The sequence below is a fragment of the Ochotona curzoniae genome, unplaced genomic scaffold (assembly GCF_017591425.1).
Source record: "Ochotona curzoniae isolate NIBS_2020 unplaced genomic scaffold, NIBS_Ocur_1.0 contig_1014, whole genome shotgun sequence".
NCBI lineage: Eukaryota > Metazoa > Chordata > Mammalia > Lagomorpha > Ochotonidae > Ochotona > Ochotona curzoniae.
In genome coordinates this window covers 36,783,657-36,808,530 of record NW_024464920.1, presented here as the reverse complement: position 1 = coordinate 36,808,530, position 24,874 = coordinate 36,783,657, and the positions used below count along the sequence as shown (strand labels likewise).

The 24,874-nt window shown below is 49.1% G+C and overlaps 1 protein-coding gene across 2 annotated transcripts; it reads right to left on the bottom strand.

Annotated features, from left to right (window-relative positions):
* Positions 1 to 10,409: 10,409 nt before the first annotated feature.
* NACA (nascent polypeptide associated complex subunit alpha) lies at positions 10,410 to 22,408 on the bottom strand. Of its 2 annotated transcripts, none has more exons than XM_040983396.1 (8): positions 22,307 to 22,408; positions 21,479 to 21,550; positions 12,310 to 12,395; positions 12,063 to 12,140; positions 11,655 to 11,801; positions 11,221 to 11,349; positions 10,724 to 10,846; positions 10,410 to 10,543 (listed from the first exon to the last, which is right to left on the bottom strand). In XM_040983396.1, exons 2-8 carry the CDS (start codon positions 21,546 to 21,548, stop codon positions 10,529 to 10,531), a joined length of 648 nt encoding a protein of 215 aa, XP_040839330.1. In that variant the 5' UTR covers positions 21,549 to 21,550; positions 22,307 to 22,408; the 3' UTR covers positions 10,410 to 10,528. The 2 variants fall into 2 exon arrangements, with proteins under 2 accessions (XP_040839330.1, XP_040839340.1); XM_040983406.1 differs by having other exon boundaries at positions 21,479 to 21,578; positions 22,307 to 22,344.
* Between the last annotated feature and the right edge of the window lie 2,466 nt (positions 22,409 to 24,874).

The following is a 24,874-nucleotide window of genomic DNA, read 5'->3' as shown; positions in this document are numbered from 1 at the left end:
GTATCAAATGATAAGGCAAGACAGGTTGGGGGGGGTGGAGGAGGGCAAATGAACTTGGGCCCTAGGCTCAAGCTTCACTGCAAAAAGGAAGGAGAAATCCCAGTTCTTCAGTCCTGTGAAGCCGAGGAAACTAACAGCTGTCAGGGAAGAAAGAACTCAAAGCTGTAATAAAAGGCCAAAAGCAGAATGAGAGCCTGAAAGACATAGAGGATTCCTTTTGGCTGAAAGAATCAGGACAGGCCTGTAGGAAAAGCTTCCCGAAGCTGGGAAATAAGTGGAGAAACGGCCCTCAGTCCAAACAGGAACACTGTTTAATCTGTCTGCCCCGTGGTTATTTAATTCTAGATATCTGTGTTTGACCTGGCTAGATGTTGTGAAATTACTCAAATTATACATTTCTTTTGGTAGAAAGAGCAAACCTCAAAGTTAAGGTTGATTCGCTCTGTAGCACAAGAAAGATTAACCCACAAGTTTATTCTAATTTTCACATGTTTGCCTGTCAACGCTTTGCTCTTCAAAATGTTCCTGGAACAAGCTTTACTGTTTTACTGGGTCTGCCAAGCAGTGTTTGGCTTACTCTGTGTGGGAGAATGTTTTTTTATCATTTGTTAAAATTCCTCTTTGACAGCCTGATGAAAGTAACAGCAGAAATCATGGTAAGCAAAGAGCTAGAAACCAGGATGTCTAGGTCAAAGGTTAGCCAGCTTCTATAAGACCGATAAGACCAGAAGGTCTCTTAGTTTAGTATTCAACTTGCTGGATCAGCTTAAACAACCAAGGTGATAGGTAAACCTCGTGTGCATGACTGTGTACCAGTAAAACAATTGGAGGCAATTGGATTTGGAATTTCTTTTAAAATGTTGCAGGATCACTTTATTTTATCCTATTTAGAAATTTAAAAAACCATAACCCTAAGGTCATACGACCTGCAGGCTATATTTGTCCAACCTCTGGCCTAATTTGTTCAGAGTGTGAGGAAACTATTAATGATAAAAGTTAAAGTTGGGCCCAGCACAGTAGCCTAGAGGCTAAAGTCCTCACCTTGAACCCACTGGAATTCCATTTGGCACCGGTTTGTGTCCCTTCCAATTCCTGTTTGTGGCCTGGGAAAGCAGTCGAGGACAGCCCAAAGCCTTGGGACCCTGTACCCATGTGGGAGACCCAGAAGAAGTTCCTGGCTCCTGGCTTCAGATCGGCGCAGCTCCAGCTGTTGTGGCTACTTAGGGAGTGAATCAACAGACAGAAGATCTTCCTCTCTGTCTTTCCTCCTCTCTGTATATCTGCCTTTCCAAAAAAATAAAATCTTCAAAAATTTTCATATAAATAAAAAAGACTACAACTCCAAATTATGAGCAGCTTACCCAAGTGCCCTGAGAAATTGTTTCACAAGAAGTGGTGCTTGGGTCTGGCGGCATGGCCTAGTGGCTAAGGTCCTCGCCTTGAATGCCCCAGGATCCCATATGGGCGCCGGTTCTGGTTCCGGCAGCTCCACTTCCCATCCAGCTCCCTGCTTATGGCCTGGGAAAGCAGTGGAGGACGGCCTAAGGCCTTGGGACCCTGCACCCATGTGGGAGACCCGTCAGAAGTTCCTGGATCCTAGCTTCGGATCGGCATAGCAACGGCCATTGCACTCACTTGGGGAGTGAACCATCGGATGGAAAATCTTCCTCTCTGTATATCTGACTCTCCAATAAATGAATAAATCTTTAAAAAAAGAAGAAGTGGTACTCACAAAAAGCCAGGGTAGGTACAAGACAGGCTGTGCTAGGTCTCTGCATCCACTCAACCACACAAGAGCTGGTCTGGGGGTAGAAAAGCTATTCTGGGCTACAGTACCCAACAGTAAGAGCCAGAATGGAAGTGAGCTGGTTGGACAAGGCCACTGTTCCTGCGAAGACAGGAGGTGGGCCAAGTCGGGCTGGGCCAGGGACCAACCAATGTGAATGAGATCTGCCATTGGGATCTGACCTGATAGAGGAACTTGAGGAACTCATCTGTTGGGCACAGTCTCTGCAGGTAAGCATAAGAAGCAAGGGTGGGAGCAGTCCAGACCAAGCCAGGTTATAGTACACACTGACATATTTGGGTCAGACCTGGAGGCATGCCACAGTGGGCTAGTTCACAGCACTCAATGGTAGGTGTGAGAACTAGGATGAGGTACAGGACACTCCAGTTCACATTAAGACTGGGACTGGGGCTGGCTGGGCTGGCTTATGCTGTAGCACCCACCGATGTGAGCTGAAACTGGGGACAGACCAGCCTGGGCTAAGCCAGGTTGCAGCATCTGCTGGTGGATGCTGAGATGAGACAAGTCATGCCAGTCTTGCCTGCAGCTTGCACCAGCACATGTAAGACCAGGGATGGAAGACAAGCCCATTGGGGGCCTGCGGAGGCTCCCCTGCTAGGCCCCTGTTCCCACTGGTGAGTGTGAGAGCTGGGACTGGGGACAGACCAGGCTGATGAGGCTACAACAGCTATTGGTTTGCATGTGAACTGGTTTAAGGGGAGAGCCCGGCTAGGCTAAGTAATTGTATCCACTGGTGCATGCATGAGCCAGAATAAGTGCAGGCAAGATGGGCTTTGCTGCAGTATCCGCTTGCAAGAGCTGGGATTGGGGACAAACCATGTCAGATTAGACCATAGAACCACCTGGAAAGTGCAAGATCTGGGACTGGGAGTGGATCCAGTAGAAAAACTGGGCACCTCTCTGATGGGCTGCAACTCCCACTAGTGAGCATGAGAACCAGGGCTGGGGGTAGGTCTTGCTGGACAGGCTGTGGCACCTGCCAGCATAAGTGTGGGCTGGATAGTGGGATCAGTTGGGGTGAGCTAGGATCCAACACGTATTGATGTGTACAAGAGCTGAATGGGATATGGGACAGACTGGATCAGACATACTATCAAGCGCAGGAACCAGGGCTGGGGGCAGGCCTAGTGGGAATTATTGGGGTCACTCCAAATAGACTGTGCCCTATGTCCTGCTGGGACCCCTGGTGGGCAGAGCATGTGGTGGGTAGGGTTAGGCAGGGCCTCAGCTTCCATTGGTATGCATATGAGATGGCCCTGAGGATAGAACTGACCAACTGACTGCAACCACCAGTGTGTGTGTAGCCTGATGTTGGTATGACTGAGCCAGACCCCACACTGGGTAGCACATACAGCAGTCAGGTTGCAGTCACTGCTGGTGAGCTTTCTTTGGTGACCTCCCCGCTGCCCCCAGCCCCCAACTGGGTCACTGGACTCAGAGCTCCAAATACGGTGAAAAGCACAGGATATGTAGTTTGACTGTGTCAAAACTGGGTCTCCATGGTTGTTGAGGCTTCTGTGGTGGACAGCATGCCCGGATGCTCAAGAACATGACAACCAATATGTTGAGACCAGCAGGGGACATTTAATACCATGGAAAGCAAAACAAATTGGACTGCTCTCCCAGAGAAGTATCTGGGCAAATGGAGACTCTAAGGTGGACTGTGTCAGTCACTGCTCTTTAGAAGGATTTCTTCAGGTCCAGTGTGGTGGCCTAGCAATTAAAGTGCTCGCCTTGAATGTGCCAGGATCCCACATGGGTGGCAGTTCTAATCCTGGCAGCCCCTCTTCCCATCCAGCTCCTTGCTCGTGGCCTGGGAAAGCAGTCGAGGACGGCCCAAAGGTTTGGGACCCTGCACCCACATGGGAGACCTGGAAGAAGCTCTGGCTCCTGGCTTCGGATCAGCGCAGCACCGGTCGTTGTCGTCACTTAGGGAGTGAATCATTGGACAGAAGATATTTTTGTCTATCTTCCTCTTCCTCTCTGTATCTATCAGACTATGCAATAAAAATAAATACATTTTAAAAAAAGGAATCCAAGCATTTTATCAATTGCAATTGTGACAAATGTATATTTATGTGTTTTTTTTAACTGAACTTAAATGTACAAAATAATCAATAGCAAAAAAGAAGTTTATAGACTTTCACAAGCAATTTTTAACAGTTATGTAACAAGCGGTTGAGGGCTGCCCAGGGCACTGGAGCCTAGGAGATGTTGGGGCAGGGCAGACCAGCCCCTAGTCTCCAGTGCCCTGGACAGTGGTGAGAACTTTCTGCCCAGTGTTTTCAAGTGAATCTTCTAGCAAAATAAGAACAGGCTAATTTTCTATTTTAAAGTAAAAAGAAAAAAGAAGCAGCAGCAATAGGGAAGAAACGCTTTTTCTGTCTAGGGAATAAAAAATTAGCCACAAACCTCAAAGAGGACATCATAACCCAGCATATCATAGATAGCCACTCAAATTAGTTTTTGTTGTCTTTGTAATCATTCTCACCATTTAGAAGCATTCACTGTCAGACTGGTTTAGTTATTGAGGTGGTATGCTTGGAACACTTGCTGTTCATATCAGCACCTGGATTCAAGTCCTGACTATCTTCCAACTGCAGCTTTATTTATTTAAAATATTTATTTTAGGGCTCGGCACAGTAGCCTACTAGCTAAAGTCCTTACTTCCCACACGCAGGAATCCCATATGGGAGCCAGTTCGTGTCCTGGCTGCTCCACTTTGCCTCCAGCTCCCTGCTTGTGGCTCAGGAAAGCAGTAGAGGATGGCCCAAATCTTTGGGACCCTGTACCCATGTGGGATACCCAAAAGAAGCTCTGGACTCCTGGCTTTAGATCAGCTAATCTCCAGCTATTGTGGCTACTTTGGGAGTGAAACAGTGGGCAGAAGGTCTTTTTTTTTTTTTTTTTTTTTAAGATTTATTTGTTTTTATTGCAAAGTCAGATATACTGAGAGGAAGAGAGACAGAGAGGAAGATCTTCCATTCAATGACTCACTCCCCAAGTGACCACACCGGCCAGTGCTGCGCTGATCCAAAGCCAGGAGCCAGGAACTTCCTCCGGGTTTCCCACGTGGGTGCAGGGTTCCAAGGCTTTGGGCCGTCCTCCAATGCTTTCCCAGGCCACAAGCAGGGAACTGGATGGGAAGTAGTACTGCCAGGATTAGAACCGGCCTCCATATGGGATCCTGGCAAGTTCAAGGCAAGGACTTTAGCTGCTAGCCACCTTGCCAGGCCCAGATTTATTTATTTTTATTGGAAAACCAGATATACAGAGAGGAGAAACAGAGAGGAAGATCTTCCAGCTGGAGCTGAGCTGATCTGAACCCAGGAGCTGGGAGCTTCTTCTGGGTCTCCTACAGAGGCACAAAATCCCAAGGCTTTAGGCCGTCCTTGACTGCTTTTCCAGGCCACAGTCAGGGAGCTGGATGGAAGCAGGGCTACCGGGATTAGAACCAGCATCAATATGGGATCTCAGTGATACAAGTTGAAGACTTTAACCACTATGCTCTTGCACCGGGCCCTATTGCTTCACTCTAAATGACCAGGATTGCTAGAGTTGGGCTAGGCTGAAACCTGGAGGCAGGAACTCCATTCTAGTGTCTTACATGGCTGGCCGTAGTTCAAGAATTGGCCATCTCCCACTGCTTTCCTAGCCTATTAGCAGGCAGTTGCATCAATGTGGAGTAGCTGGGACAAGAACTAGAATACAGATTCATCAACTTGATTTACCACCACGTTGGCCCCTGCTCCACATTCTGACCTAGCTCCCTGCTAATGTTCTAGAAAAGCAGTGGAAGAATGCTCAACTGTTTGGGCCCTTGTACCAGTGTGGGAGACCTGGATGAATCTCCTGGCTTCTAGCTTTGGCCTGGCCCGCCCTGGCCATTTGGAGCTCTTTTGGGAGTGAGACAGTGAATGGAAGATCTTTTATTGATTCTCCCTGCATTATTGACTTTCAAATATTTCTTCCAGGAAAGTAGAGCAGCCAGAACTCAGACTGGCTTAACCTGCCTTGCCACAATATGGCTCGATCTAAATAGCTACAGAGATTTTGAAATCCTCAGAAAAGCGCCAAAGGCCCCCTACTCCCCTCCTCCAGGTTAGCATAATGTGATTTATTGCCTGATGCTCATGAATAAAAATCTGATAAGAGATGAACAGAGGCAAAGACTTAAAAGCTTCTATCAAAGACCCAGTGTGATAACCTAGTGGGTAAAGTCCTGGCCTTGCATGCCTTGGGGTCCCCTGTGGGCATCAGTGTGTCCAGGCTGCTCTGCTTTCCTTCCAGCTCCCTGCTTGTGGACTGGGAGGACTCAGCTCCTTGGGAGCCTGTGGCCATGTGGGCGAGCTGGGGGAGGCCACACGGATTGGCCAGTGCTCAACGTGGCTGTTGTGGCTGCCTGGGGAGTAAAGAAGCAGATGGAAGATCTTTGTCCTTCCTTCACTTTGTAAGTCTGACTTTCCAATAAAAACAAGTAACTTTTTTTTAAAGCTCCTATCAATATAAGATTAGAAAAAATCAATAATTGTTAAATGATTCCTGTATCTATATTTTTGAAAAATATTGATTTTTATTTGAGAAGCAGATTTTACAAAGAGGTCTTCCATCTGATCATTCACTTGCCAAATGGCTGCAATGGCTGGAACTGGCATGACATGAAGCCAGGAGCTTCTTCCAGGTCTCCCACACAGGTGCAGGGTCCAAGGCTTTGGCCGTCCTCTACTGCTTTCCCAGACCACAAACAGGGAGCTGGATGGGAAGTGGAGCAGCTGGGACAGGAACTGGCTCCCATATGGGATCCTGGTACTTACAAGAAGAGGATTAGACAATTGAGTCATTGAGTCCAGCCTTATTTTATTTTCATAGTTGAGAAGGATAATTGCCCCTGTGGATCTCTGATGAGGGTGGGGAGGTACAGGAACAGAGAAAGATGGGTGGGACATGTTTTAGGTTTTTGTTTGTTTGTTTTCCTCCTGTGCCCTTAGAGTGGAGAAATGGGGAGAGGGCTATTCCTTGCCGTCAAATAACATCACCACTTGGGGATGGGAGAGGAACAGTTGTTTGATGACAACTTAAGAGACCTTGATGTAGGAAAAGGGTTCAGATGGCATTACTTGAGTGGTTTTGATAGTTCTGAGATGCTGGTTTCCTTGCTTCAGGGTTGAAAAAATTCTTTCCAAGATCTACTGGTTGGCAAAGTCCACCTTAGTGCATGCACAGACCCAAGGACATGCTGCAAAGCTTGGTCAGATTTTTCTAGCCTGTTCTGCTTTCCATCCTCTGACAAGACAGTGAATGTGCTCTGCTGGGCTAGCGGTCATGTTCCCCATATGCATCTGGAGATGCTGTCCACTACATGGACTTTAACAACTGAGGAGGCTCAGTCCCAATACATGCACTACAAAGGACAGACCATACATCCTGTGATTTTCCCAGTGGCCAGGATCTGAGCCCAGCAGTCTAGCTGGGGAGTCCACCAAGAAACCTGGCTTAGGTGACTTCATACTTGATTCTGTGTGTGCCATCCAGTGCAGGGTCGGTGTACTCTTTCACCTGCACAAACCAATGCACCAATATACTGGTGGATGCAGCTGCCTGGTCAATTCTTTCCCAGTCCCACATCTCATGCAAACATACAGGTGCTGTGGTCCAGCCCAGCCCAGCCACCACAGAACCCGATCCTCAGGCATAGCCTTGAGTATACAGTCAGCATGTTCCCCAATAACCCTCACTGTTTGTGTCCATCCCTGGTTTTTACACATCCTAGCTCCTGCTGTCCTCTCATGCACACCCATGGGTACCACAGCTTAGCTTAGCCCACCCCTCCTGCAGACCTAGTCTTCACATATGCTGACAGGTGCTGCTGCCTGGTGCAGTCTGACCTGCCTCCCAGCTCTGCCTCTCATGCTCATCAGTGATAGGTACAGCCAACCAGGGAGTGCCCACAGTTCCCCTAAAGGCCCACTCCCAGTCCAGGATCTCGTGTGTCAGCAGGGGCCGAGGCCCTGTTTGACACAGACTGTACTCAGTCCCAGCACTTGCACTTGCTGGAGAGTGCTGCAGCCCAGCTTCACCCAGCCTTCTCCTAGCCACAACACCTATGTCGGTGTGTTCGCGTAACATTGAGTTCCATGGTCCAATCTAGCTTGGCCTATCACCAACCCCAACTCTCTGCATAAGCCAGCAGGTGCTGCAGTCCCTACCCCCATATCTGGTTCTCTCATGTTCTGGTGGGTGCAGTGGCCCAGCCTTACATAGTCCAAACTGCTCCGTCACTTGTTTGCAAGGACTACAGTCTAGTACAGGCAGGTTTTCTCCCCAGCCCCAGCTTTTGCGAGTGCCAATGGTTGGAGAGTGATGTTATTTAGGCTAGGCCATGTCTCCCATGTGGTTGGGAGCTTGGCCTGACCCACACATGGCTTCCAGTTTCCACCTCATCTCACCTCTCATGTATCTGAGTACATTGGCCCATTGGAAGACCCTAGAAGTCATTCCTCCCCTGTCAAGCATCCCCTCAGCCACTATCTCTACAATATTCACCAGATCCCTTCTCCAGGCAATCTACAGCCCCACCACCCACTGGATGGGAGATCTTCCTCTCCATTTCTCCTCCTCTCTGTATATCTGACTTTGCAATAAAAATAAATCTTAAAAAGGATTGTCTACCAGTCTGTCTTAGTTTACCTCATACCTCAACCAATAAACCTAACTGGCTCTCATCAAGATCATGTAGTTGCTGATTCCATTGTGTATCCAACACTCACAGTTGTGTTTGTATATTCAGGGTCATTTCTTTGACACTTTTCTATTGGTTTCTTTCGAATCAAGAAGCCAGTGTTGTGAGCTGTGTGAAGCCACTGACTGCAACGCCAGCCTCCAGGAGTGATAGTTGAGTCCTGGTTATTTGCTTCCCATCAGTTTCGTGCCAATAGTGCCTAGGAAAGCAGGGAGAAATGAACCAGGCGCTTCAGCTCCTGACACGTGGGAGACCTATATGGAGTTCCTAGTTCATGGCTTTGGTCTGGACCAACCCCAGCTGTTGCAGCCATTTGAGGAATGAACCAACAGATGGATGATCTGTCAGATATACAGAGAGGAAGTGTCCAACGATTCACTTCCCAAGTGACCCCAATGGCTGGAGTTGAGCTGATCAGAAGCCAGAAGCCAGGAGCCAGTCCATGTCTCTTGCATGGGTGCAGGGTCCCAAGGTTTTGGGCCATCCTTACTGCTTTTCCAGGCCATAAGCAGGAAGTGGGGCTGCTGGGATTAGAACCGGTGCCCATATAGGATCCCAGTACATACACAGCAAGTGTAAAAGGGAGTTTTTCTTATAAGGCTTGGGGTAGGCTTCAGACATGACCCCAAATTCACCCTGTATGTGCTGGCAGGCCTCTTCTCCTTCGGGCACCTGGCCAGTGCTAGGAGAACACAGTCTGTATGTTTTGAGTAAAAGATAAGACACTGGCACACACCCCCGCCTGCCTCCTTGCCCCGGACCTGGGCGAAGTCACGCCGCCAGCTGAGGTATGTAAACTTTGGGTATTAAGCAACTTTTGTCCGAATTAGCCTAAAACCCCCTCAGCCACGCAATGAGAGAATTCTCTCTCCTCTCTCCCGGGAGGCTGTCGTGGTTGCAGAGAATGACTGAAACGACCCCGTGGTGTCGAAGGGGATGATATGCCGAGTTCTCCCCTTCACTACGGTGATGTATGGTATGCTTGAGAATCTGTTCTTGCTTCTCTACATTTACTTTTCCGCCATTCTTCTGTGCTTTATGTTTAATAAACATTTAACTTTATATGTACTGGAACAGCTTGTGGACATTTCTCCTCTAACGAATCCGACCCTCAAAACATCAAAGATCATGCATGGCTCCAGCCAAAATTACATTGCTAGGACAGCCAGGACTTTAACCACTAGGCCACTGCACTGGGCCCGTCAAGTATTTTTTTCAAATAAATTTTATTTTACTTAGTAGTATAGTTTTTAAAGTCCTCACCTTGCATGCCTGTGATCCCATATGGGTGCCAGTTTGTATCCCTACTGTTGCATTTCCCTTCCAGCTTCCTGCTTGTGGCCTGGGAAAGTATTTGATGACAACTTAAAGCCTTGGGAACCTGCACCTGTGTGGGAGACCTGGAAGAAATTCCTGGCTTTAGGTTGGCTGAACCCCAGCCATTGTGGCTACTTGCGAAGTAAAGCAGCAGATGAAAGATCTTTCTCTGTAAATCTGACTTTCCAATAAAAATAAATGAATTAAAAAAAAAAGTGGGGGGCAGGCCCCAGAGCCGTGGCCTAATGACTAAAGTCCTCACCTTGAATGCGCCAGGATCCCATATGGGTGCCAGTTCTAGTCCCAGGAGCTCCACTTCTCATCCAGCTCCTTGCTTGTGGCCTGATGCTTTGGGATCCTGCACCCGTTGGGGTCATTTGGGGAGTGAATCATCGAATGGAAGATCTTCCTGTCTCTATATATCTGACTTTGTAATACAAATAAATAAATCTTTAAAAAAAGAGAAAAAAAAAAAAAGATCTTATGATCACTACATTATAAGAAGCTCCATGGCTTTTCTGGGGAAGAGAACAAGCATCTACTGAGTTCATCCAACAAGAAGCCATAACTTTATTAATGATAGAAACAGTACAAATTTCAAACCAAGCTGCATTACTCTTTGAAACACCAAAAAAAAAAAAAAAAGGTCCTTGTGTTTCAGATGGTTACATTGTTAATTCCTGTAAGAGAGAGGAAAACACAATTAGTTATAGACAGTGTAGGCAAGCTCAGGTCACTGAAATCTAAAGCAACTGAGAATAGGCTTTGGGACAATGCTTCCCAAGCGGCTGTTGTTAAGCAGAGAAAAATGTCATCAACAGGTCAGAGCAGAGGGAGCAGAGTGAGGCATCGACACTCACCATAATAGCATTTACAATATCATTACTGTTGTTCTTCAGGGCTCGGACTGCCTTTGCTCTGGACACATTTGCTTGTGACATGACCAACTCTATATCCTTAACTTCCACACCTGTTTCATCAACCTGAGAAGAGGGGGTGGATAAAAAGCCTCAATAAATTAAAGGCATGAGTAACTTTAGCAATTCTTTAGAATCAGTTTCTTGAAACTAGTTAATGTATTTATTTCAAAAGCCACTCAATGGAGATTGAGTGCCAAAAGCAAGAGTGAAAATCTTTATTGCTAATGCTTTTGGATATTTATAAAATGACTCATAGGCTGCACTAATTTTCAATTTACAAACTAGCCAGCTAAAGACTTTGTAAATTTCCAGTGTTGCCTGCAGTTGCTCTGGCAGGGTTAGACATTCCCATCCCTGGCCTAAACCAATACAGTATCCACTTGCCAAAACAAACATTGTAACCAAGTGCCTTCACAGTAAGAAATCTGCTGGTATACCTCTTCCTCTTCACTCTCCTCCTGTACAGTTGGAGTCTGTGTGTTTTCCTGAATGTTGGAGACAGCTTCACCTTGAACTTTGAATTTCTCAGCTGCTGCTAGTTGTGCTTGCTGAGATAAGTCTTCAATCTACAGGGCAGAAAATACAGAAATTCAAGTAATTAGTGTGTAGCAAATAGAAATCATGTATACATTTTTTATTAAATCCTGATTTGAACCTATTTATTAAGCTAAATATATATAATTGTTCCCCAGGGAACAGGTGACAATATCAGTGGACATTTTCTTGGCTATTGTAACTGAATATAATGCTGCTAAAAAGCAAAGATGCACGAATGGCCCTTCCACCACAAAAATCTACCTGATTCAAAATGTCAAAGGACCTGAGGTTGAGAAACCTTGGTCTAGAACAAGCTGTAGAAAACTCTAGTCACCTTGGCTTCCCCAAAAACGATGTAGGTGTCTGAGGCTGGGCTCTTGTAGACGTCAGGTTTTGTGATGACAAAGAGGATATTCTTAGATTTCCGGATAGTGACTCTGGTGACCCCTGTAACCTGCCGCAGGCCCAGCTTGGACATGGCCTGCAGAACAGAAAATAACATCAGGTTTTTAACTCAGAATTAGTTTCAGGATGCAAGAACACAGTAATACAACATCCACAGCAAAGTCTTTTCTCAGTTGAAGAGGTTTATACAAGACTATGAAGCTATTTTTGAATATTCCTGGGTTTTCTGGCACAGTGCCTTTTGCTACTTTAATTTAACTAAAGTAGGATTCAACTACTACCACCAAGGGTTCTACTATAGATCCACTTTAACCTTGTGTGTTACCCACAATCTTACCTTCCGTGCCTTCTTTTCACTCCGACTCTGTTTAGCCTTACTGACAGGTTCTTCATCGATTTCAGCTGCTGCAGCCAGCTGAAAAACAAGTTTGAGTTAAATGAAACCAAGATGTAGATGCCACATGCTCCATATGGTTCACTTTATGAAAGCTTGCAAGTCCCAAGTACAAAAGTCATATCTGATCAACCCTGACTGCTCACTGGCCCCTTAATTCAAAGACGTATACCAGCAAGAGAATACCCACCTGGGCCTGCTGTGTGGTTGCCTGTGTGGAATCCTGTTCCTCAAGCTCTGGCACGGACTCATCGCTGTCCGATTCTGTTCCAGACCCTAAGATGAAAAACCACTCTTAGCATTTCATAGCAGAGCTTGCAAGGGAGGTACCTCACCATGGCCTGTCTGGACTACTAGTCACTGCTTATGCTAGACCTGACAAAATTAAATGCAAACCACTTGGTTTGTGGGAAACCAGCCTGAGGGCCTCCAACTCTGTTATAAACCAGTGAATACACATCTATTAAAGACCCAGTCCAAGAAATGAGAGGTTTGCTACATAGGCCAAGCAGTTTATGCATTGTTAACTGCTCTCTTTACCTCAAGGTTTTTATTTCTTGGCACAAGTCAACAACAATGATCCATTAACTCTAATTTCACCCCATGATAGCACAATCCCAGACAGGTTCTGGCAGAAGGTATCTCTGTACATTTGTAAATGCAAAACAGTAAAAATCACATCGCAGAGGCAGAACAGGCAGGGTGCTGTCCTGGCTTCCTTTAAACCAGGTTAGAGGAGGCCAGAAGCAGGTGTCTACACACATTCATCCTAGTTTTCAAGCCATTCATCAGAGCCATTTGACTGGATCACTACAGCTGGAAGATTCTCAATGGCCAATTACAGCTCCAATAGTCACCTTCTCTACTTTCTTCCAAACACATTGCTTTCTCTCCATTCAAAAGCCAAGCATCAACAGACTACCGAGGAAAACAAAGCGCACATCGATACCACTCTAAGGCTATGAAAAAGAGGTTTCTACATTTTAAAAAGGACATCCCTGGGCAACTGGTCATTACTAAGAAGCGATAAGAAGTAGATATTTCACATTCCCCAATATTTTAGCAAATCCCAGGCCCAGGGACAAGGTTAGTGATGTGGTAGGGAATTAGAGCAAACCAAAGAGCTGGTGGGTCTTGGTTTTCAATGTCACATCAGGTAGGTTGAAAAAGATGGCGGACCAAGGATTATTCTGGATCACACCAAACTACCTGAGGTGATGAATATCAAGATTGGTTTTGCATTTAGAACCATCACTCTATGTTCTACATCTAAACACAAGCAGATATACTGTAGAAAGCGGCGCATCCTAGGGTTAGTATTGGTGGGTAGCCCCCAAAGAGGGGTGTGGGCAACACACCATGCACACAGCAAACCAAGGCAAAATACCCTTGTTGTTCTTCAGAACAGGTTGCTTGGCAGAGGGGGTTGGGACAGGGATCCCAGCAGATTTAGGGGTGGGCATGTTGACGAGGACCGACTGGAAAGGCACTCCCCCGGAGATTGGTTCCGGGGGGATCAGAGGCGGCAGCTCATCCTCATCAGCAGGGGCTGCGGGTTTAGGGGGTGGTTCCAGGACCAGCCCAGGTGAGGACGGCAGAACTTGCTGTTTAGGAAGCAGAGGGGGAACTGGGGGAGGAGCAAAAGGCAGAGAGGCTGGTGGGGTGGCTGCTGAAGGGACAGAGGCTGCTCCAACTTTAGAAAGGACCTTCTCAGAGGCAGCTACTGCTGAAGGGCTAGCTGCCTTAGACTCAGTTGCGGGAGCCAAGGGACCCTTTGGGGAATGAAAAGAGTCCCTGTTTTTCATAGGAGAGATAGGGACTACTTTTGCAGCCTTTGCAGAGTCTTTCTGAACCTGCACTGTCTGTAGAGAGGCTGTAGCCACTGGTGAAACAGATCCTTTAGTGTCATTCTTAGCTGACAGATCTGAGCAAGCAGGAGCTGAAGCAGCAGGACTCTTCCTGGCTGCTGGACCACTCTGTGTGACAGCTGCCACAACGGGTGAACTTCCTGGAGCTGGAGCAAGTGCTTCCTTGGGAATGGGGAGCTCTGCTGATTCCTGGGAGCTAATGGCCTCTGTGGGACTTGTGACTGATACTGGAGCACCAGGGGAACCTCTGGGAGGAGGGGTCACAGCCTGAGGACTAGGAGTCCCCTTGGGAGCTGTAGCTTTTTGTGGAAAGAGAGAACTCACGGCAGGGGTTGTGGAAGCTTCTTGAACAGAGGCCTCTGGTCCTCCTTTGGGAAACGGAGTAGGAGCCTCTGGTGGTTTAAGTGAACTCTCTGTAGGGTAGAAGGGAGGCTCTTTGGGGCCAGGGGCCTTTTTGGAGAAGGCAGAGGGAGTAGGGGCTCCTTTAGGGGCTGGAGGGGTCTCAGCTGAGAGAGCAGAGGCCTTTTTAGAGGATGGGGCCTTTTGGGGGGAGGGAAGAGCAGCAGCTGGAGGAGTAGGGGCCAAAGTTGCAGGGATCTCCTTGGGAGGTGGGATACCTGGGCCTCCCTTGGAAGCCGGAGCCTTTTTGGAGGTGGGAGTACTTGTGGCTGGGGTTCCTTTGGTGGCTGGGGCCTTTTTGGAGGAAGAAAGAGTTGCAGCTGGGAGCTCTTTGGGGGGTTGGGCAGCTGGACTTTCCTTGGTAACTAGAGTCTTTCTGGAGGGCATAACTGCAGCTTGAGGGGTGGGGACCTCCTTGGGGGATGGAGTAGCTGAACTCTCCATTGTGGACGCAGTTGGAACCTCCTTGGGAGAGGGTGGTGTCACAGCTGGAATAAGGTTCTCTTTAGGAGATGGGGTACCTGGGGTCTCTTTGGGGATTGGAGTAGCTGGGGCACCTTTCGGGGCTGGGGCTTTTTTGGAGGAGGGAGGAGTCCCAGCTGGGGGAATGGAGGCCTCTTTGGGGGCTGGGACCTTTTTAGGAGAAGGGGGATGGGCAGCTGGGGGAGTGGAGGCTTCTTTTGAGGCTGGGGGCTTTTTAGGGGAGGGGGGAATCTCAGCTGAGGGAAAGGAGTTCCCTTTTGAGGCTGGGGTCTTTTTGGGGGAGGGAGTCGAAGCTGGAGCAGAGTCCTCTTTTGGGGCTGGGGTCTTTTTGGGGGAGGGAGTCGAAGCTGGAGCAGAGTCCTCTTTTGGGGCTGGGGTCTTTTTGGGGGAGGGAGTCGAAGCTGGAGCAGAGTCCTCTTTTGGGGCTGGGGTCTTTTTGGGGGAGGGAGTCAAAGCTGGAGCAGAGTCCTCTTTTGGGGCTGGGGTCTTTTTGGGGGAGGGAGTCGAAGCTGGAGTAGAGTCCTCTTTTGGGGCTGGGGTCTTTTTGGGAGAGGGAGTCGAAGCTGGAGTAGAGTCCTCTTTTGGGGCTGGGGTCTTTTTGGGGGGAGTCAAAGCTGGAGTAGAGTCCTCTTTTGGGGCTGGGGTCTTTTTGGGGGAGGGAGTCGAAGCTGGAGTAGAGTCCTCTTTTGGGGCTGGGGTCTTTTTGGGGGAGGGAGTCGAAGCTGGAGTAGAGTCCTCTTTTGGGGCTGGGGCCTTTTTGGGAGAGGGAGTCGAAGCTGGAGTAGAGTCCTCTTTTGGGGCTGGGGTCTTTTTGGGAGAGGGAGTCGAAGCTGGAGTAGAGTCCTCTTTTGGGGCTGGGGTCTTTTTGGGAGAGGGAGTCGAAGCTGGAGTAGAGTCCTCTTTTGAGGCTGGGGGCTTTTTGGGAGAGGGAGGAGTCTCAGCTGGGGGAGTGGAGGCCTGTTTTGAGGCTGGGGTCTTTTTGGGAGAGGGGGAAGTCACATCTGGGCGAGTGGAGTCCTCTTTTGATTCTGAGGGCTTTTTAGGGGAGGAGGGATTCATGGCTGAGGGACTGAAGTTCCCTTTTGGGGCTGGGGTCTTTTTGGGGGAGGGAGTCGCACCTGGAGTGGAGGCCTCTTTTGAGGCTAAGGCCTTTTTAGGAGCAGGGGGAGTCTCAGCTGGGGGAGTGGAGGCCTCGTTTGAGAGTGGGGTCTTTTTGGGAGAGGGGGGAGTTGCAGCTGGGACTTCTTTGGGGGGTGGGACAGCTGAGCTTTCCTTGGAGGCTGGAGCCTTTGTGAAGGATGGTGCAGCTGAACTCTCTCCGGTGGGGGAGGGAAGTGTTGCAGCTGGAATTATAGGGGTCTCTTTGGGAGATGGGCTAGCAGGAGCTCCTTTGGGGGCTGAGCCCTTTTTTGGGGTGGGAAGAACCCCAGCTGGGGGAGTGGAGGCCCCTTTGGGGGGCAGGTTGTCTGGGCTTTCTTTGGGGGAGGGAGGTGCTACAGTTAAGGGAGTGGAAGCCTTTTTGGGGCGCGGGGTGGCTGGGTCTCCCTTGGGGGCTGAGGTCTTCTTGGAGATGGCAGTTGCTGGAGGAGTGGAGCTTCCTTTGGTGGATGCGTTATCTGGGACCTCTTTGAGGCCTAATGTTGTCAGAATCTCTTTAGGGGAAAGAGTTGCAGCTGGGGCAATAGGGGTCTCTTTGGATGATGGGGTAGTTGGAGTTCCTTTGCAGAAGGAAGTTGTCACAGCTGGGGAAGCAGAGGTCCCTTTGGAGGGTGGGGTCTTCTTTGGAGAGGGAGAACTCTTAGCTGAGGAAGCAGAAGATGGGGTAGCTGGAGTAGCAGGAGCCCCCTTTGGAGCCTCTTTGGGAGAAGGAGTCATGGCTGGGGCAGCAGGGACCTCTAGGGAAGATGGAGAAGTAGAACACTGCTTCTTGGCTAGTGAGATTTCAAGGCCTTGTAGGGATAGAGCGTCCTTTGGGAGAGAAGAGGGTGCGAGATTCCCTACAGGAACATCAGAAAGAGGACACTGAGGAGACTCTTTCTTGGTTGGAAGTGTTTTAGTCTCAGGAGATGCGAGAGATTCTGAAGAAGATGGGCAAGTTAGAGTGCCCTTGACAAGTGCAGTGGCTGGAGCACCAGTGTCCCCAGCTGGGCAACCCTCAGAAGAAGAAACCACAGGAGGCAATGAGCTGTGAGAAATGTCACCAACTTTCTCTGTGTCTGGAGAAGTCCTGGCTGGAGGAAGCGAGGGAAAGGGCGAAGCCTTGGGAATTTCAGAGGGCTGGGAAGAAGTAGCCAGGGAAGCAGAAACAGTCTGAGAAAATCCACTCATCACTGGAGCCACAGGTGCAGTGGGGGCTACCTCAGTAGGGCCACCACTTTCCAAAGAAAATGGAACCATCAGTGGAGAGGTCAAAGAACTTTTGAGGAGACGACCAGCAGGGTCTGGGCTTGCATAAGAATCTTTCTCGATGATGCAGGCTGGAGAACTCCTACACAGAGGAGAGGTAGGAGCAATGGCTGGCTTGCCTACAGGGAGAGGCTCCACAAGGATTTCCTTTGCCAGGGTAGTTTCTGGACAAAGTGGCATCTCCGGAGAAGACAATTTATTTGGGGGACAAGGGAAATCTTCTGGGGCTGCCAAGGCCGATGGTGGTAGAGCAAGGTCTTTCTTGGCAGGGAGTTCTGCCTGGGATACACAAACAGAGGATCTTACAGGACAAGCTGGTACAGTCTGGAGATCTTTTTGGCTTGGGAGGTTCCTATCTGTAGAGACCAGCTGAGGAAAGACTGAATCCCCCAGGGGAGTTGATGCTTGTGGGGTAGGGGGTCCCTGGGGAGCAGCAGGTGCTCTAACCAAGACAGGAGGGGAAGCTGGCTCTCTTCTACTGTTTGGGCCTGATGAGATTGGAGAAGACACACAAGAAGCTACCTGAAAGGCAGCAGGTGCTGCAGAAGTGATAGAGGGGTTAGCCACAAGTGGGGAGGTTCCTAAGGAAGAGATTGGGGCCTCTTCAAAGCCTATTCCAGAAGAAGCAGCAAGAATCGTGGTCCCCAAAGGCTGATGATGAGTGACATTAGGAGAACCCTTGAGAACAAAAGAGTCTGTAGGACATAATGAAGCAGCAGTTCCGTGTGGGGAGTCAGAAGGGCTGCAAGTTATAGGTCCTTTATTAATGGATGGAGCCAGAGGGGAAGCTGGAGCCCCTACTGGAAAAGCAGTCATAGAACCAGGAACCAGCTCACTTCTGGGAGAAAGGGAAGAAAGTGCAGATCTCTGAGAAGAGTAAGAGGCCCCTAAAGAACGCTCCACAGAAATGGTACTCAGGGCAGGACTGGACAGGTCACCAGGGCATGTCTGACCTAATGGCTGGACAGGCAAACCAGTGGAACTCTGGTGTAAAGGTGGTAGATGAGAACCTGGAGTGACGCTGGGAGGTGCGGCCGTTTGAGAAGAGGCCATGACAGAAATGGGCTGGGCTGAATGAGGTGAGGCAGCAGGTGCACTAGAGGGTTCTTTTAGTGTGGGGTTTACAGGGCTGTGTGGGGAAGCAAGGGGACTGGTGGCTGGTGCCTGAGGACAGCCAGCTACCCCGGCCTGAGCAGCTGCTGGGGGTGTGACAAAGCTAGAGGGAAGAGCACTGGTGGTGCCTTTCCGATTAGGACCTACTTGTGGGAGAATGGGTATAGGAGAGGCCTTTGATTCTGCAACAGCCTTGGGGGCAGACACAGATGTCACTGACCCTGACCCAGTGCTACCAACTGTAGGTGGTGAGGTCAGAGGTGGCGAGGCACAACTCTTTGGAATTTTTGAGTGGGGAGCCAAGGCCACCAAAGCCAAGGGAGATGAAGGGGAGTGGGCACCTTTCAGACTAGGAGCTATCATGGGGGAGGCCAGAGCTAAGGCGGCTGGGGAGATTGGAGGCCCTATTAAGTTTGGTAGGAAAACTGGAGTGTCAGGGGCAGTTCCCAAAGGCAGGGTTGTTCCAGACGATGGCTGGGGAAAAGGAATTTCACAGGGGGTCGAGGTGACTGTAGTGGTGGATGGGAATGGGGAAGGCTGGGTAGCAGTTGCCAGGGGGCATTGCTGGGGGGCAAGGGAAGGTCCAGGTTGTCCTAAGGCAGCAGTGCCAGGCAAAGCTGAACACAGCACAGTTGGAAAAGCAAAGATAAAGAAGGGAAGAAAAAAACAAAAACAGAAACAAAAACAAAGGTGAGTTATGTAGCCCAACTTGGTACAACATGCCTTACAGGAAACACTGGATTTTAAAATCTGAGGTTTGAGTCACCACGAAGGTGACAGGCAATATCAATCTTGCCCACCCCCCATACTACCCAAGTTCTACTAAAATAAACCAACTATTTTAGGGTAGGAAGAACAATCTCACAGCAGCTTATCTGTAAACGGAAGCATAGCCTGGGAGTTAGCTGAGCACGCCTGTCCATCTTCCCAACTGGGACCTTCCATGACATGGACCCTACTCCCAAGCAGTTCACCTGGCTCAGAGCATCACCACAGGAGAGCAACCATGCCGGCCTGTCCACCCAAGGACCCGACTGATGGAAACAGGTACTGACAACTGCAGCAAGCAGTGACAATAATGGCAAACCAGAGTTGAAGAAAAAACAAAACCAAAAATAAGGTTCTTATACCCCAGGCGTCTACTGGGAAAAACCTGGCACAATTTAGCCCTTTACTAGCTTAATCAGCTACCTTATGCCACAATTTACTTACTCATCAAAAACCAAACGACTACGACTGGCCCGGACTCTCTGGTCTCTACAAACCTTCCTTACATCAATCAAACATAAACAGCTTAGTCACAAGGCTAGCGACTGTATTATAAAGTCATTACCCAACTTGCTAAACCAGATTGTGTGGTTCTATTTTGGAAGAATGTGAGTGGCAAGAACATACTGGATCCTCACTCAACGATTTAGACAAGCTATTTTTCATTCATTCAAAATAGACCCACAGTAAAACTTAGCAAAGACTTTGTCAGGGACAAAAAAAAAGTCTGTCATCCAGAAAACAATACAGGATTAACTGGATCAACAAATGCTTAAGGCCTGAAGGGAGCACGAAAAATAATCCCTCAAATATCCCAAAAGTATCCAAAATCACAGCTCACTCACCCAATCATTCTTAATTCCTATGGAATCCCACTGAGACAACACAGATACTGCAGCCAGTTTTCTCCAGAAAATTGGTAGGTCAAAATCTCAGCATTACAGTACAAGTGCTTTCAAATATGAATTTAGAAACCTAAATTTGGAGTGAATTTTTTTTTTCTAAAAGGACTTCAAGACATAAGGTTCAAATTACCTGCTTCGGCACCATCATCTATTTTCCTCAGTAAGTTACCCCGCTAGTTCTACTGAACTATACACAAACCCCGAATTTTTATAGTCAGTCCATCTTTTTATGAATCTGTAGGCCCTCAGATTGTTCAGATGTATGTTTAACAGCACTGCCTAGGGACTGTCCAGAAGTACATGGCATTAGTTTTGAAACTTGAAACCAGACGACTAAATTTAGCTGAACTTGTCTCCACGTTTCTAAAAGTGAGTTGTTAACAATACAAGCTCTAAAATCTTGTCTAGCACTAAGATGACAGGTTCTAGAATAGTCCTTTATTTACCCCTCTTCCTTCAGATCAGTGTGGTCTGGTATTTCCCATAGCTCCCCGGGCTCCCAACTCCCCTTTCTCCTCTAGCAGCTGTAGTAATCCCTTCAGCTGCTGAAACCAAGCAGGTGGAGACCAAACATCATGCTTCTAGTTACAAACAACTCCACTTTAACTCCAAAAGGATACAGGCATTGCCCTTAAGCCACAGGTAGAATTGAAACAGCAAATTTATCATGAAAACAGAGGAAATCAGGATACAGCCTTTAGATGCCTTTCATTATCACACAACTTCCTCAGCAAGACTATCACTTCAAAAAGTTTTCCACCACATCCTCTCAAAATTTTCAGACAGGTTTGAACCAGAATTCAAAACCTGCCCTCATGCCATATTCTACACCCACGATTTCCAAGGCTTAAGATAAGGCAAAGAAGGATCCACTCCCATCAATCCTGACTTCACTACAGACATGACTCCAGCACCCTCTAAATATCTCAGCACCTACTGGGAAAATGCGTGAACTGACTTCAGAGGGCTCTGGGGCCCAGTAGGCCACATATACCCCGGCCACTGTGCCAACCAGACATGTGATGGAGGAACAGGGCCAGGCCCTGATACCTAAAACCTCCATGCAACTTTCTGGCTGCAACTTCTCACGAGCTCGGGTCTCCTCGATGAGACTGAGTCACTCAACCTCAATGGGTAAGAATCACTGAGCCCCTTCCCTCCCAGTGCCAGGTGAGGTGAGTTTACCCATGTCTAGCAGTTGGCTAAATCACCAACAGGCCAGGGAACTTTACATGACCACGCATTGTACGAGAAACTGTAGAGACGGTTTTCCCTTTTTCTACATTCCTTCGCCTTCTTTCCTATGCAGTCAAGCTGTAATCCCACTTCAATGACAGTTGTTAGCTCTAAAAGGTACAGGGGTATCCTCGTCAACCCCCAACTCCCCAGCTAACGACCACGGGCAAGGGGCACCTACCTGTCTCAGCCTGGGGCTGTGGCAACTCCTGCTCAGTAGCAGGGACCGTTTCTGTGGCTTCACCGGGCATTTCTGCAGGAAGGGAATAAAAAAAGGGGGCCTGAATTGGCTAGCACGAATGTCCTGTTTAACCCAGGGTCAAGTATCCTTAAAAACTGTGGCGGGTTTACGAGAGAGAAAAAAAAAAAAAGTTCAAGCCAAACGCGAATGTCCACGGACAAGCCGCCCCCCAAAGCAGCCGGCAACAGGCAGAAAACCACGCGACCCTCGGATCCTCCGCAAGCCCATCACCTCGAGCTTGTGCTAACACGGCACGGGTTCGTATCTCAAATCCACACTCAAACCCCACAAGGCCAGCGATCGCCACTGCGTTCTCAACCCGAGGGGCAGCTTCCCAGTCTGCCCCTTTTTCGGGAGTCAGCAGGGAAACCGGAGAGGGGGAAGGCGGGACAGTTAAGTCCTAACATTCGCTTGTGACAATCAATACGGTGTGAAGGGTTCTAAGGCCGTGACCCCTTAACCTCCTCCGGGTTCTTAGGAAGCCGTTCCTAAAGCACAGGCACTCCGCTTCCACCTCCAACACGGCAAAAGCCTCCCATGTCCCCAAGCACCGAAGCCGGGGGCCCAAACCCCGCGGCCCTGATGCCCTGCTTTTGCCAGACACCACCGGCAAGAACCCCATTTTGTCCTGAGGTCCAGGGACGAATACAGAAAGCCTGCGGGCCCAAAACGCCTCCAACTGTCTTTAATTCTCAATCCCCAGGGCGACCCTGCCCACAAGGAAGGCGGATGGCTGTGGATAGAGTTAGCGGCGCAGACAGCACTTACTGTGAGGGGAACGCGGAACCAAGATGGCGGCAGAAAGAGAGCGACCGAGAGCGTGACCCACGCCTGTTGCAGAAGGAAGCCTGGCGCGGCGGGGGCGGGGCCGGGATCCGATTCCGGGTCAGGAGCCGCCGGCAGCCACTTCCTTTTGGATGACCGTCCGCCCAGCTGTTCTCCCAGCAGGGGTGGTGACGAGGGCTAAATAAGGGAAGAATTCAGAACCGGCGCGGAGTGGCCTTGTCCCTCTGACGGCCGGCGGACTCCTCCCTGCCTGGGAGCCGCGAGAGAAGCGGGCTCCGCCCTCGGGGCGCCCGCGAATAATGCTGGAAGTGAAATGCGAAGGACGGAGAGTGTAGATAGTAGCCTGCGTTAACCCTTTCTCTGCCCTGCTTTTTTTCTAACACATGCCGTTAAAATTGTTACAGAGGATCACCCTTCTCAGAAAACATAGGCCCCAAATTATTTCTGTATTTCTGCCTGCTCTTTCGGGGCACTTCTTGGATATCCTCCAAATCTTTCAAGAATCCAAGCATTGTAGCAGGATTCTTGAAAAGTAGAATGCGAAACATTAGTGTTTTGTTCCACAGACTTCCAAACTCTTCAACCCTAAAATAGGACTCAATATGTATCTAAATTCTCCAAGACATTTGACTGGTCTATTAGCTTTAAGACCATTGTGGGATCTAGTTATTTGAAAAGCCAGGGAATAAGAAAGAGAGGTTCACTTTTTGGATGTCTACAACAGCTGTGCCTGGGAGCTGGGCACTCCATCCAGGTCTCCCACACCTGCTGCCTCCTAGTCTCCAAGTTAGCAAGAAGTTCAGATCAGAATTGGGGCTAGGAAAGGACCCAGTGGTATGCAGATCTGGCATGGGGAAGAGAGCTGATAGAGGAGCTTGGGGAACTCCTTTGTCGGGATGCAGTCCCTGTAGGTCAGTGCAAAAAGCAACACTGGGAGGAAAACCCAGACCAGGCCAGGTTACGGTATCTGCCAGCATATGTGTCTCTCAGGTATGGGGGTGGGCCTTGCTGTGCCCGTTCATAACACCCCATTGTGGATCTGAGAACCAGGGCAGGGTACAGGACATCCAGGTTGGGCCTAAACACCAATCGGTTCACACTAAGGCCAGAATGGGGTTGGCTGGGCTGGGCTAAGCTATAGCACCCACCAGCATGATGAGCTGGAACTGGGGACAGACCAGGTTGGGCCAAGCCAGGCTGCAGCATCTGCTGGCAAATGCTGAAGGTGAGGTGGGCTGTGCTTGACTAGACCAAAGCACACACCAGCACACTTGAGACATGGGGGATAAGGTTGTGAGTCTGGTATGGTAGGGGGGTCTGTGGGACTCCCCTGCTGGGCCACTGTTGAGCATGAGAGCTGGGATTGGGGGCAGACCAAGCTGGCAGGGCTACAATACCTGTTGACCTGCATGCGAACAGGCTTAGAGGGAGAACCAGGCTGGGCTAACGGACTGTACCCACTGATGCATGCATGAGCCAGAGTAAGTACAGACTGGTTGGGATTTGCTGTGTTGTGCCGGATTTTGAAATCCCCAGATAATCATCAAGTCTGAAGTCAGTGCTAAGGCATAAAGGTGGTTTATTCAGGTTAACATAGGTCTCCCAGCCACCTCCTCCAGCCCAGCATGGCTGGGGGGTTGGGCAGCCGCAGCAAGGCTGCTGCAGGATCTGAGGGGAGGGCAAAAAAGAAGCGTGAGCCAGAGAGAGCCTAAGCCCCTCAGTTCTTATACATTTCAGGCTATTAATTATACAGTCATGACTTAGCAGGCTTCTATTGGTGGGTTTGAAGCAAGCAACTTTCAAAAAGTACAAATCGATGAGCTATAGGAGTGGTCTACCTATGTGACCTGCCAGGAATCCTGCTGGGTAGGTGTCACATAGACTATCAGGCCTGGAGTTCACACAGCCCCCAGCCAAGCCATTAAGGCAGAATCACAAAAGGCAGAAAACATCTAGGTTCTTCAGCTGCAGCATCAGCTGTCAAGAACTGGGCCTGGAGGTAAATCCTATCAAGCTAGACTGCAGAACCACCTGGATAGTGCAAGATCTGGGGCTAGGAATGTGTCCAGTAGGGAGACTGAGTACTCCTCTGATGGGCTTGTAACTCCCACTAATGAGCAAGAGAACCAGGCTGAGAGTGGGCCTGGTTAGATAGACACTGGCACTTGCTGGCCTGGATAGTGGAGTAGGTTGGGTTGAGCTAGACTTCAGTGCCCATTGACGGGCACTGAAGAGCTCAATGGGATACGGGACAGACTGGACCAGTCTGCTGGACATACTGGCATGCACAAGAACTGGGGGTGGGTGCGGGCCTGGTGGGATTTATTGGGGGTCACTGACTAGGCAGCAGTTCCTGCTGGTGTATCAGAGTGTATGGTGGGCAGGGTTGGTCTGGACCACAGTACCACTGGTTTACATAAGAGATGCGGCTAGAGTCAGAACCAATCCAGCAGTCGCCAACTAACAGTGTGTGTATAGGCTAATATGGATGATGGACTGAGCTGGAGCCTGTACTGACAAGCACACATGAGTCAGGTCTGGGATTATTCC